Genomic DNA, 13168 nt, shown 5'->3' with positions numbered 1-13168 from the left:
AGCCCGTATTTGGAGGGGCTTAATATTTTGAAACTACAGCTTTAATGATCAGTATTTTTAAGTTAATATTACAAGATATTTACAGTATGTGCATTCTAAAACATATATGCTTCTATTTAATGATTAGCTTCATTTTCTAGGTAAAATAGCATCGTTTAGTTGCCTTTTTTTTTTTTTTAATAATCCTTCAAGCTCTTTTTTTGCCTTTTAGCTCCCCCTGCTGGACCATTTTGCTTTTATTAGTGACAAAAAAAGTGACAGCAGCCAATCTGAAGATGGAGAGGCAGAGTATTGACCTAGAAGATAGATTTAATATTGAAGTAACTGCTTTTGACACACAGCAGAACTTGTATTATATAGGGCTAGTATAGGAATAAATATTGGAACATGCTGGCTTGTAAAACACTTCTCTAAGAATCCAACGTATATTTAGGTTGCTGAATCATTTATTTCCTCAAAATATTTTCTTAGTAGCCACCTTCTGCCACAAAACAAAACAACAACAAAAACCTGTAGAACCACAAGGTACAGACCAATAAATAATTATCAAGATAGCTCTCCAGCAACTATGATCATAAGCATGCTTCCCCCTTTTATATTCATTGTACTACTGTGGCCAGTGTTCATGTCCAAAAGCTAAAAATCATGTAAGATAGTATACAGGATACTTTATTTGCCTCCTCCACTTTCCGTTTTTCTAATTTTCCTGTCTTCTTCATGTTCAGAAGAATCAGCCAGACTATTGTGAAGGAGATATTAAGCATAATATACTACTTAATAGAACCCATACATAGCAGATGTATAGAAGTTTCAGCAAGGGTCTGCAACCAAGAACCATCTGAGCATGTTTGGAAAGAACAGAATAAATAGGTACATATTTTTCCAACAGAAATGAATGCTACAAAACAATTCAACTTAGTGAAAATATTACAGATGATTTTATTTGAATTAAATTACAGAAGTTGAAACATAGCTTTCAGAACAGCTTTACTGGATAATTTTGTCATCATTCATTCTTACTCTTCCAGATAAAGAAAATACCACATCACAGCTCCATATACTCCACTTATTGTACCACTCACAAAATAAAAAGACCAAAAAAATAAAGTAGCAGTCCTTTCTCTTAAGTCTTTAAATCTCAAAGATATGTTAGGTAAAAAATTTAAGAAGCAAAATGTGGAATACTGAAGTGTGGAATTAGGCGTTTCCAAGGCAGTATTTTATTTTCTTTAGTTGGTGGCATCTTTTTGGAGCTGAATAATTCATTTTTTCTTTTTAAATTCCGGTCAACTTGAAGGTAAAAAAATGTCATGAATAGAAGTATCACAACTACCTTTGAAAACTGTAAAGTTTTTAATAAGTTACCATTAATAGAAACAATTTAGCTTTATCAAATATAAATATTCTTTGTAATAAGTGAATGTTAGCTAACATCTATATATACACATATACATTGGTTTTCAATTAAAATAAGATAGACTGGAATATTTTAGCAGAAACAGAATGAATTTCATTCATTTCTAGACACGGATTACAGTTGCCAAACAGGTAACTTTAGGAAGCATAGTAAAAGAATTTTTGAACTCAAAACATACTTGTTCTGAACATAAGATGTACTTTAATTTTCAGTGAGAAAAGAACCTGTGTGACCCAACAGAACGGCACTACAGCATATTCCATTATTACTGTGTAGGTAGAATAAGATGCTAATTGTTCAGTATAATCACTGTCAAATCACTTTAAAGTTTATTCAATTAATTAAGTTGATAGTTGTGTTTAATTTTCAGTATCTTTACACCATACCTGACACAACTTTGAAGTTTCAAAGACTCAAAGACTGAAGTACATATAAATCTCAAACCCACAACCATATGAAATGCTGTGGCAGGGCAATGGAATATTTAAGTCTCTTGTCCTAACTACTTGGCAACTGTTAATAAGGATGAGAAACACAGTGAATATGTAGGTAGTTAAATATATTCTAGCTTAAAACCAAAAATATTATAATCTACTATTGTAGTCTGAATAATCGGTGTTTATCATCAATGGATTCATATGTTTATATTTTGCCTGAATATTAACATAGACAGCAAGACTGTTTATGTTTTTTATTACTATCCTGTGAAATGTACTACCCTCTTTCATGAGATCTTCAACCTTCTTATCTGTTGCCATGACTATTTTTGTTTCCCCTGTATAATCTGGATCTTCTGGGTATAATTCATCTCCTGTTAAAAAAAAAAAGATAAACAAACCCACTTTTACATATATAATGCCTACCTTATTTTTCAGCCTTTGATTGAGTGACACTATCAGTTTTTAAAGTATTTATCAGGACATGAAAATCAGTGGGAATAGATTTGACAATATGAAAGTAAATTGCCTCCAAACATCTTAGTATTTAAATATACAGTCACACATTTCTAAAGTGTCAAACACACAGTGCACACATTCAGTGCTCTTGCTAATACTAACATGATGTCTTGTCAGGTAGGAATTTATATATATATATGATTGTATAATAGATGGAGAACAAGACAAAGATTTTTCTGAATGTACAAAGGCAGCGTACAGAAGGAGAAATGCCAGAATTTGTTCATAAATCAACATATTAATGTCAACCATATGAAACAAATTATGAGCAAGAACAGAAATAACTATGCTGCCCAGGTGGTCCAGTAGCTTGTCTCTGACGGTAGCTGTTACCAACTGTATCAGAGGAAGAAAAAATGTAGGAAAAGAATGCAGTAACTTGACTTCTAATAGTTTTTCCTCACAATTACAGACTAGTTTATGTCACGTGGCTTGAGTATGTATCAATTCCCAAGTTTTTATATACTTAAAAGAACCTTTATCTGTTTTCTTACCTGGTAATAGCTGAATTAAGCCATCTGAAGCAGTTAACATTATAGGCATCCAACATTCACATCCCTCTAGGGCTCGATCAGAGCTGAACTTGTGTAATTCATGAAGTGAAGAAAAGTTGCACAGCCTACACAATTCATAGAACTGAGGGGGAGCAAGCAATATTTCTCGAGATTTAAAGAGTTCAATGGCTTCTGGAGGTGATGACCACTGTTAGAGGAAAGTAAGCATTGAAATACTAGTTTCATAAGCGGATGGCAATTATCAGTAACTTTAAAAGATGTTTGCAAGGAAGTCTTTACAGAAAAAGAGCGTGAAACAGTGTAAGTTATCTGAACACAGTAAGAGCCATGCATAAACTATACTAGAACATAACCAAGACGAAATTCAAAAAGTTTTTATAAAACACAATGAAAGCAATTTGTAAAAATTACATTTTTCCTATAAGAATAAATAACGTTTAATTTTAAATGCAGGCATGCAAAATTTGGAGACTACAAGTCTGGTTTCTGGGCCCTGACTAAGTCTACTGAAATCAACAGAAAACCCTAAGCTCAATGTGAATTCAATCAACAGAGGTTGCTATGGCTTCTTCAAGGATTAATTAAAATTACCAGTGCTTCCAGTGCACATTGTTTTTAGAGCACGAATACTCCACTGTTCCTGCTTAATAAACATGGGGTTTATAAACTATTAATCTTCATCTCATATGATGACTCTGATAATTTAAATATGTGCAAAAACATTTGCAGTACATTTCTGCCATTATTAACAAAAAATTATACCATGAACTCTTCTAAAGATAAGATCTCAAGTGCTTTCAAATTTATATAGCAAGATCTGATAGAAACATAAACATAGAAACATTAGTAATACCAAAAACATTAGGTAAGGCTTTATGGAAGTTTCAGGTTTCTCTTTTAACTTACCTTCATACTTTTTATAATTTTTTAAAAATGTGAAGACCCAAATGTACCTGACTCTGAGCTGTCTTTTACTTCATGAGCAGTCTTTACTCTTTTACCCCATTAAAAAAAATAAGTCAGAAATAATATAGCTCTGAAACTAGTTTTAATAATACAGCGTGTTTTAACAAGTTTGTATGTTACTTAAAGTATTCCAACTATACAAAAGACAAAATTAGGAGCTTTTGCAGCCTTGAAACACAGCACATACCACTTGGATCTCTCTAGGCCTACTAAGTATTAACTGTATGGTATCAGCACTCTGTTGATATTGCACAAATGAATGTGTAGCAAGTGATCTAGATGTCATCTGTCTTCAAAAAATCAGTAATTCAAGGCGTAAATGTTCTGATATGAAACACTTTGAAAAAAAACAAAACAAAACAAGACAGCTTCATGTAAAGGAAATTCCTGTGAAATGTCCCTCAAGAAACTAATCCTCGTCTGTCAGCACGTTTGATTAAAGGGGGCAATCGCAGTTACTAATGGAAGTAGGAATGCAAGCGGGAGAGGACTGTCAGAAGAGGGAGACACTTGTTTTCCTCACGCCTTAAGGGAGCCCCGTCAGGAGGGGGGGGACGCTAGACCTTTGGACCATCTGATCACCTTTTCACCTGCCCTGTACTGGAAGCGAGCACAGCGGCTGGCCTGCGCCCCAGGGGGACCCCTACCGCTGTAACGTCCCGCGGAGGCGGCGCAGCGCTCTCACCAGGCAGGCCGTCACCTCCCGCTCGTCCTCGGAGGCGTGGGCTGGCCGCTCGTCCAGGCAGCACAGGTAGAAAGCCGTGTCGTAGCGGCGGCCGCCGGGGCCGGCCCTGCCGACCGGTGTGAGCCAGTTGCTCCACTCGTGCAGCGCCCAGATGTTGGGCACGCAGCCCAGGTGCCGGCAGAGCTGCAGGAAGCAGCCCGCGTCCTCCCGCACCCGGCGCCGCCACTCGCCCAGCTCGGCGGCCGGCAGCAGGCTCTCCGCGGGCAGCGGCCCGGCCCCGCCGCCCTCCCCCGGCCCGCTCCCGGGCACCAGCAGCAGGATTCCCGCCTCCTCGAAAGTCTCCCGGATGGCGCAGATACGGAAGGCGACTTCCCCGGGCAGCGGCGAGCCCAGCTGCCGCCGGTCGGTGGCGAAGATCGGCGCCCGGCCGCTGCCCGCAGGCGGCGGCTTCACGGAGCCCAGCCCGCAGAGCGGCGAGGCGGGCAGCAGACCCAACCAGGCCGCCGAGAAGTCCGCCGCCTCCACCACGCCGCCCGGGAAGACGTGTGCGCCGGGCGCGAAGCCGCTGCGGGAGCTCCGCTGCAGCAGCAGCACATCGTAGTCGCAGGGACCGAGCGCGGAGCGCCCCGGCCGCGCCGCCGTGCCCGCCGCCAGCAGCAGCGTGGCAGCCTCCCGCCAGTGCCGCAGCCGCGGGTTCATCGCGGGGCCGGCGGAGAGCGGGAGGCGGAGGCGGCGGCTGGGGCGCTGAGGCGCCGCCTGGGCGCCCGGAGGAGCCGCTGCAAAGCGCGGAAAGGGGACGGTGACAGACTGAGGGCCGGGCGGGCGGCAGCAGCAACGCCCCGCCCCGGGTCCTAACCCGCGGGGCCGTGTCACAGGGCACAAGCTGAGGGTTCGCCGGGCGGTGGCGCAGGGCACAAGCTGAGGGTGACGTGGAAGGGCTTCAGGCGTGCGGCCGACGGCGGCCGCTGGCAATTTATTTGGGAAAGTAAGGGTTGGGGCACTTTGCAGTTCACAGTTGTTCCACTCTTCCACTTCATACACCGAGTGTGACGAGAAACTGTTGAATCTTTACCATGGACCCCAAGTGTGACAAGAAATTGTTGACTCTGCTGATTTAGTATAACCAGCTGATTATACTAAAACTGGGGCAGAACGCCAGCTGTGATACAGCCAGACAGCATTCAAGTCTGACCTCCGTCTCTCCTTTACTTCCTTATGACCAAATGTATATGCAAAACTATCTTGTAACTGTGGCCTCTTTTTTCATACTTACTTAGCCAGTGTTGCTCATCGGTGATTACAGTCTTAGACAATGGAAGTGTGAGTTCCACTGCTGCTCTTATTTCCTATTGGAAGGCATTTTGAACCCAAAATCATGGAGTTTGCCTTGCATTTGCTCATATTTTGCACTTATAGTCTATTTTATTGAGTTAAATATGCATCTTGTTAGGAATGTGCCTTGTCTAAAAGCTGCTTTAATGGTGAAATATTAATAAACTATTGAGGTTTTCCAAGATTTAATGTCCGATGAGCTTGACTGCTGATCAAAAAGATTTAAGGTCCATTATGTCAGACAATTACCACATAAAGGCATTTTAAGTAGAAAGTAGTCTTGTACCAATAACGAACAGCACCACTTTAAAATCAGCTGTGTGATATATGGAGTAATAGTTCGTGTCAAGAAGATGGTTGATGTTAATAAAGAAGGGGGAGATGTGGGAGTGTGGCCACGGGGGTCGACAAGCCCCATGGTTGGTGTTAACATCAGACTCTTAACGACGAGGCCATCAGGAATGTAAAGAGTTTAGAGGGAACAAAGAAGGGTGATTCAGGAGACGCCATGCCGTCTCGGGTTGCTGTTCTTGCTGGGTGTTTGCTGGTTGCCGGGCAAAGTTGTTTGACCAATGAAGAGTGAGTGGGAAAGTACTGCTGTGGGGCGAATAGTATAAGAAGGGAGCCTGTCCTCAATATTGGACGGAACACGATATGATGAAGTTCTGTCATCAACAAAGTAGTAGCAGTTACTGATCCTAAAAGAACCCTGGTGTCCGTATGATCGTTACGCCACAAATGGCACCCGAACAGGGACCTGAAGAAAACGAACAGGGACATGAAAAAAAAACAAACAGGGACATAAACAACAGGAACAGGGACAGGCTCACAGAACAGGGACCAGGACAGGAACAGGGACATTGATCGCCTAATGAAGATGGGTTCGGCCAAACTCAGCAAACCGCTCAAAGAAGCTCGCATAGGAAGTCGCTGGAAATAGGCGCACGGGAGCTGGAAGGAAGCTCAAGCTGAGAGAAGCGGACCCGCGCGCACAACTGCCCCTCGCTGGCCGAAGGTAAGCAGTTGCACATTATGGGGAATCATACGTCATTAGAAACAAAGACTGTCCTGGTAACCTTACAGCTTATTCCCTTTATTAACATTCAGACAGTTTATGATCCTGAAACATGGGACCAAATTGAGGTCAAGGTGTGGGACTCTGCTACTAAAAACGCCAAGGTTGCGGTGGGACCTGCTCGGCACCTGTCGAGCAGTCTCTGAGGCCTTAAAGAGCCATGTGCGACCACAATCAGAAACGTGTGGTTTGCCAGATACTGAGGGACCTGCGGGCTTGTCCACCGATACTTCTGCTACACCATCGGCCCTCCCGCCGCTACTGCCATCGCAGGCCTTTGCTGTTACGTCCCCTGGTGACCTGGACGTTCTTTTGGTCCAGGCCCTATAGGCCCTGAAAAGGAGCCGGATCTGTTTCCCTTCGATCCAGGAGGAATAGGATACACAAGGCCCAAAGGCCGAGTTGCTTAACAACTTAAAGCGAGACGTACTGTTCGCACGACTAGCCCTGGAACTCTCAGGTGTTTGTAATCAAGAAAAGGAATGGAAAATGGAGACTGTTATATGATCTGAGAAAAATTAATGAAGTCATGGAAGATATGGGAGCACTTCAACCAGGATTACCAACTCCAACTATGCTCCCCAGTTATGGACATTAATAGTAATAGACTTAAAGGATTGTTTGTTAAACACTTGCCAGAATTCGGAAAACTTTGGCATGTTTATGATTCAGTTGATACCTTTTCTGATTGTACAGATTGATTCAAAGATCATAAATCCAATTTCTTTAAGTGATTTATTCTTTATTGACGGCGCCGGATGCACGGGGGATCTTTCCGCCTATCGTGCATCCCGAGGTGAAAAGCCGTCCCAAATTTATACATCACAGTGATTAATATTTTATTAACGCCTATACATATTCATTATCTAACCCCGCCTACTCTCGCTTCTCATGCTAATCAGTTTACTGTGTCCTGCGCCTGCGCAGATCCTCTCAGTGGTCTTGGGCAGGGGTCGTCGAGCTGTGGTCGGTGGTCTCAGAGAGGAAGGCCATAAGTCTTCCTCACAGTGTACTTTTCACCCTTGGTCAGGATTCTGCTGAATTAGCTTTCTTCCTAACCGCAAGGACTGTTTTTTCTTCGAATCTTCTGCTCATTATTTTCTTATCTTGGATTCCAATGTCTTGTTCGAGATATATTGCCCGTATGTCCTATTTTGAGATACATTGTCCGTACATCTGCTTCCTGCCCTACACCTAATGTTCTGTTCTCCTTTAATAGTTTCATTCTTAACCCTTTCTTATCTGGAATCGCCTCAGCTTCCCTAATCAATCCCCCCTTTTCTTTTCCCCATGCAAATTCTTTTGCATTGCATGCCCTTACCATTAGCAGTATCGCAGTGACATACATACAAATATTCCTACTACCAATAACATAACCAGATCATTAAAAACTTGTTCTAACTATTGAAAGTTGGGTAACCATGAAGTTAACTTAAAACTCCTAATCCTGTTCCTAGCATTCCAGTTAAGTCTCTTTGTGTTCTGCCCCTGAGGTGTACTTGCTTTTGTGACCATATTGTCCAGCCTTCTAATGATGTCTTTAGGAAAGGAGAACAGGCTGGTTGAACTGCTGAGATGTTAATTTGTATTAGCAATTCAACATGCTTGAGAGACCATTCTGGATTAAATAACAATTGTTGTTGGCCTGTGTTCCTTACTACATACGGGCCTGTTTCATAAATTTTGGGTTCCAGCTTGACTGGGGCTTGGGCATAGGTTGTAGGGGAAGGAAGTGCAATAGGGGGTCTCACTGTCGTAGGAAGTATAGCATATATTGTAAAATTTATCATGAGGCTCTCGCCTTCCTTGATCTCGAGCTTTTGACCACTATTAGTCCAAAAACAGTTAACTGCTACAGTCTGTGTTAATATAAAATTATACCAACAATCTAATTTACCTGGGCGGATACAACCTTCTTGTTGGCCACTTTTGGAAGTCGGTTTTACTAAAATCCCCGTTGCTTTCTCGTGGGCTGTTCCATTAATCATTCGGCACCCTATTTCAATTTCGTCCCCTACAGTTCTTTGGTGTATCCACCCTTCCCCTAAATTTTGCCATTCTGATAATGCATGTAAATGATCACCATTTGTTCGCCAAATAACCACAACAGCTAACTTTCCATTAATGTTCTTATCCTCCGTGGTTACGGCTTCAGACCAAGGCCACCCACCATTCTCTATCATCATAGAAGCACCTTCCAATTCTTGAATCACAATTACAACTATAAGCCACAGAAATAAAACAATTCTGTTAACTAAATTTCTGCTAACTACATTACTAAATACTCCTGACCATAGTGTCTTCATTTTGCTTGACTGAACTTTAGTTTCAGTTCACCGTCACCCAGCGTTACTTTCCAGGGGGCTTTTGGAGCTTTCTTCACTCTCGAATAATGGATCCAGGCCGTTTGCTCCTTAATCTTGATGGCGGTATGTGTTGTCAGCAGCACCTGGTATGGTCCCGTCGACTTTTCTTCCAAAGGGCGACCTGCAAATGCTTTTACATACACATAATCCCCAGGTTTAAAGGGGTGGATTGGTTGGTCCAGCCCTCTAGCCCTGGTTCCTGAGACAACTTTAGATATTTGATCCAACTGTTTTTGGAGTCCTATTAAATAATTATACAAGTATCCCGACCCCAGTTGCGTCAGGTCCTCCCCGCTGAACAAAAACTGATAGGGTCTTCCGTATAATATTTCAAAAGGGCTTAGATTTTCCTTTGTCCGTGGTTTTACTCTAATTCTAAGTAAAGCCAAAGGGAGAGACTGAGGCCATGATAAATTAGTCTCTTGCCCTATTTTGGCTATTTGTTGTTTGATTAGATGATTCATCTTTTCCACTTGTCCGCTTGCCTGTGGTCTGTAAGGGGTATGGAGTTGCCAGTCTACCCCTAAGACCTTACTTACTTCTTGAACTATTTGCGCACAAAAATGAGAGCCTCTATCCGAGGACATTGCTGCCGGAATTCCGAAACGCGGTATTATCTCATTCAGTAAAACCTTAACCACTTCTCTTGCCTTGTTGGTTCGACAGGGAAAAGCCTCCGGCCACCCGGAAAAAGTATCTGTCAAAACCAACAAGTATCGATACCCCCCTTTTCTTGGCAGTTCTGAAAAATCTATCTGCCATTGTTGTCCTGGATAGTTTCCTTTACTGATTATTCCGAACTTTACCCTATTTTCTGTATTAGGGTTATGATGCAAACAAATACTGCATTGCTGGGTTACTTGTTTTACCGTAGTATACAGATTTCTTCCCACCAAGACTCGACTCAGATTTTTATATAAGGTGTCTGCTCCCCAATGAGTCTTATTATGTTCTGCCATGACCGTAGGCCATATTAAATTAGAGGGTAGTACAACCCTATTATCTTTCAGGTATACCCATCCATCACTCCTTGCTTTTCCTCCCAGGTCCCCAATTAACTTTTGATCTTCCTGTGTGTACCTAGGTTCCTGTCCTTCACCTAAAGTTTGTATTTTACCGTCTGGTATTAAAGTGAGCGCTTCTGCCTCAGCCAATCCGGCCACCCTTTTTGCTTCTTGGTCAGCCAATCGGTTCCCTACCTCGAAGTCAGCGGTTCCTTTTTGGTGTCCCCGGCAATGTATAACAGCCACCTTCTCTGGGTGCTTTACCGCTTCCAACAACTTCAAAATCTCCTCAGCATATTTTATTTGTTTTCCTTGGGCCGTTAATAATCCTCGTTCCTTCCAGATAGCCCCATGTGCATGCACCACACCAAATGCATACTTAGAGTCTGTCCAGATATTTACTTTCTTTCCTGCTGCTAGTTCCAATGCCCGCGTAAGGGCAATTATTTCTGCTTTCTGAGCAGACGTCCCAGGGGGTAATGGTTTCGACTCAATTACCTGTTGAGTGGTCGTCACCGCATACCCTGCTTTGCGTTGTCCTTGTTTCACAAAGCTGCTTCCATCAGTATACCATGATTCGTCCGCGTCTTCCAAGGGCTCCTCCTTGAGATCTGGTCGGCTAGAATACACAGTTTCCATAGTTTCGATACAATCGTGGACCACTGGCTCGTCAGGAGCGTTACTAAGGAAAGAAGCTGGGTTCACAATGTTAGTAACCACAATTTCTATGTCATCTTGCTCCACCAGTATTGCTTGGTATTTTAAAAATCTTTGAGGGGATAACCAGTGTGCCCCTTTCTGCTCCAAGACTGCCGAGACAGTGTGTGATACCAGCACGGTTATCTTCTGTCCCATAGTGAACTTCCGAGCCTCCTGTATATTCATGATGACAGTGGCCACCGCTCGAAGGCAACCCGGCCAACCTTTACTTACTTCATCCAGTTGTTTAGAGAAGTAGGCCACAGCTCTCCTGTAGGGGCCCAGCTTCTGTGCCAGCACCCCCAGAGCCATCCCTTGTCTCTCATAGGAGTACAACCAAAAGGGTTTAGACAAGTCCGGTAGACCCAAAGCTGGTGCTCGCATTAACTCCAATTTAAGCTTCTTAAAGGCAGCCCGTGCTTCCCCCGTCCAGACCAATCTTGATTGGTTATTCTTGATGAGGTCATATAGGGGTTTTACAATTAGTCCATAATTATTAATCCATAGACGGCACCAACCTGTCATCCCTAGAAAAGTTCGTAATTCCTTAATGGTCTGTGGTTCTGGGGTACGGCAGATAGTTTCTTTCCGTTCTGTTCCTAACTCCCTTTGTCCCCCTGAAATCTCAAACCCCAAGTAAGTTACACGTGACTGAATCAGCTGAGCCTTCTGTTGAGAGACTCGATACCCATTCAAACCCAGAAAATTAAGGAGACTTATCGTCCATTGCATGCAGCTGCTCCTATTCTCAGTGGCTATCAAAAGGTCATCAACGTATTGCAGCAGAACTCCTTCGGTGTTTGGGGCCTCCCAAACCTCAAGCTCTTTTGCTAGTTGATTCCCAAAAATCGTGGGGCTGTTTTTGAATCCCTGCGGCAATACGGTCCAGGTCAATTGAGCCTTTCGTCCTGAGTCTGGATTTTCCCATTCAAAAGCAAAAAGCTTCTGACTTTCTGGGGCTAAAGTCAGGCAGAAGAAGGCATCTTTTAAATCCAGTACGGTAAACCAAACTAAATTATCTTTTAATTTAGTCAGTAATGTGTACGGGTTGGCTACCACAGGGTGTATATCTTCAGTGATCTTATTTATAGCTCTTAAATCCTGCACTAATCTATAGTTCTTCCCATCTGGCTTCTTAATTGGTAGTATAGGAGTATTATATTCAGATTCACACTCAACCAGCAGTCCATGTTTTAAAAACTTATCCACTATCCCCTTAATTCCTTTCCTGTCTTCTAATCTTAGGGGATATTGCTTAATCTTAACTGGCCTTTCCCCTGGCTTTAATCTCACCACTATCGGGGCTGCATTTTTGGCTCGCCCAGGGATGTCAGTAGCCCAGACTCCTGGGTAAACTTGGTCTAAAATCTCCGAAGGTACTTTACCGATGGGGTCTGCTTGTATCAGCGTTAAGCTTAGCGCGGTTATCAGCTTTTCTTCTCTCACCTTTAACCCCACCTTCCCTTTTTCAAAGACAATTTCCGCTTCTAATTGTTCTAGTAAATCTCGCCCCAGCAAAGACTTCGGGGATCCTGGTAAATATAAAAACCTATGTATTCCCATCTGTTTCCCTAACTTATATTTTAAAGGCCTTAGGAAAAAGGCTTTCTCGTGCTGGCCTGTAGCTCCTATCACCGTCACGAAATCCTCATCCTCTGGTATCAATTTCTGGTTTAACACAGAATAAGTCGCTCCTGTGTCAATTAAAAACTCCACTTCCTGTCCTGATTTCCCTAGCTTAATTTTAACCAGCGGATCTGCTAGGGTAGAATCCCCCGGTCCACTTCATTGGTCGGGAGATACACTAGCTACCATCAACCTGTTCTTCTCCCGTTGTTTTGGACATTCCCTTTTCCAATGACCCACTTCCCTACAATATGCACACTGATTCAGTCTCAGGGGAGGCTTTACTGACCTTCCCCTTATCCCATTCCCTCTTCCTTTTCCCCGAAAAGGTTCTTCTTGCCTCTGTAAGGCCGCAACAGTTGCCGCAGCAATAGCCCTACCCAGCCTTTGTTTCTCATTCCCTTCTCGATTCCTAAATACCCTCCATGCCTCTTCCACCAGCCTTTCTAAATCTCTCACATCCGGCTCCTTCACTTTCTGAAGCTTCCGCCTTATATCGTCCGCAGACTGACCCAAGAACAATGATA

The 13168-nt window shown here is 43.0% G+C and overlaps 2 protein-coding genes across 3 annotated transcripts in view; one reads left to right on the top strand and one right to left on the bottom strand.

Annotated features, from left to right (window-relative positions):
* Window positions 1-909: 909 nt before the first annotated feature.
* NUDT19 (nudix hydrolase 19) lies at window positions 910-5350 on the bottom strand. The gene is made up of 3 exons (XM_080552296.1): window positions 4540-5350; window positions 2868-3075; window positions 910-2228 (listed from the first exon to the last, which is right to left on the bottom strand). The coding sequence occupies exons 1-3, from the start codon at window positions 5236-5238 to the stop codon at window positions 2002-2004; spliced, it is 1134 nt and encodes a 377-aa protein (XP_080408422.1). The 5' UTR covers window positions 5239-5350; the 3' UTR covers window positions 910-2001.
* A 61-nt stretch (window positions 5351-5411) lies between these two features.
* Window positions 5412-13168, top strand: part of ANKRD27 (ankyrin repeat domain 27) — a gene marked incomplete at its 5' end in the record, with an annotated part of 63911 nt that continues 56154 nt past the window's right edge. For both annotated transcript variants that reach the window (XM_080552272.1, XM_080552270.1), the window contains one exon: window positions 5412-6886. The remainder of the gene's footprint in view (window positions 6887-13168) is intronic.

This window comes from Anser brachyrhynchus (assembly GCF_964034855.1).
Source record: "Anser brachyrhynchus genome assembly, chromosome: 12".
NCBI classification, from domain to species: domain Eukaryota; kingdom Metazoa; phylum Chordata; class Aves; order Anseriformes; family Anatidae; genus Anser; species Anser brachyrhynchus.
This window is presented reverse-complemented; position numbering and strand designations above follow the sequence as displayed.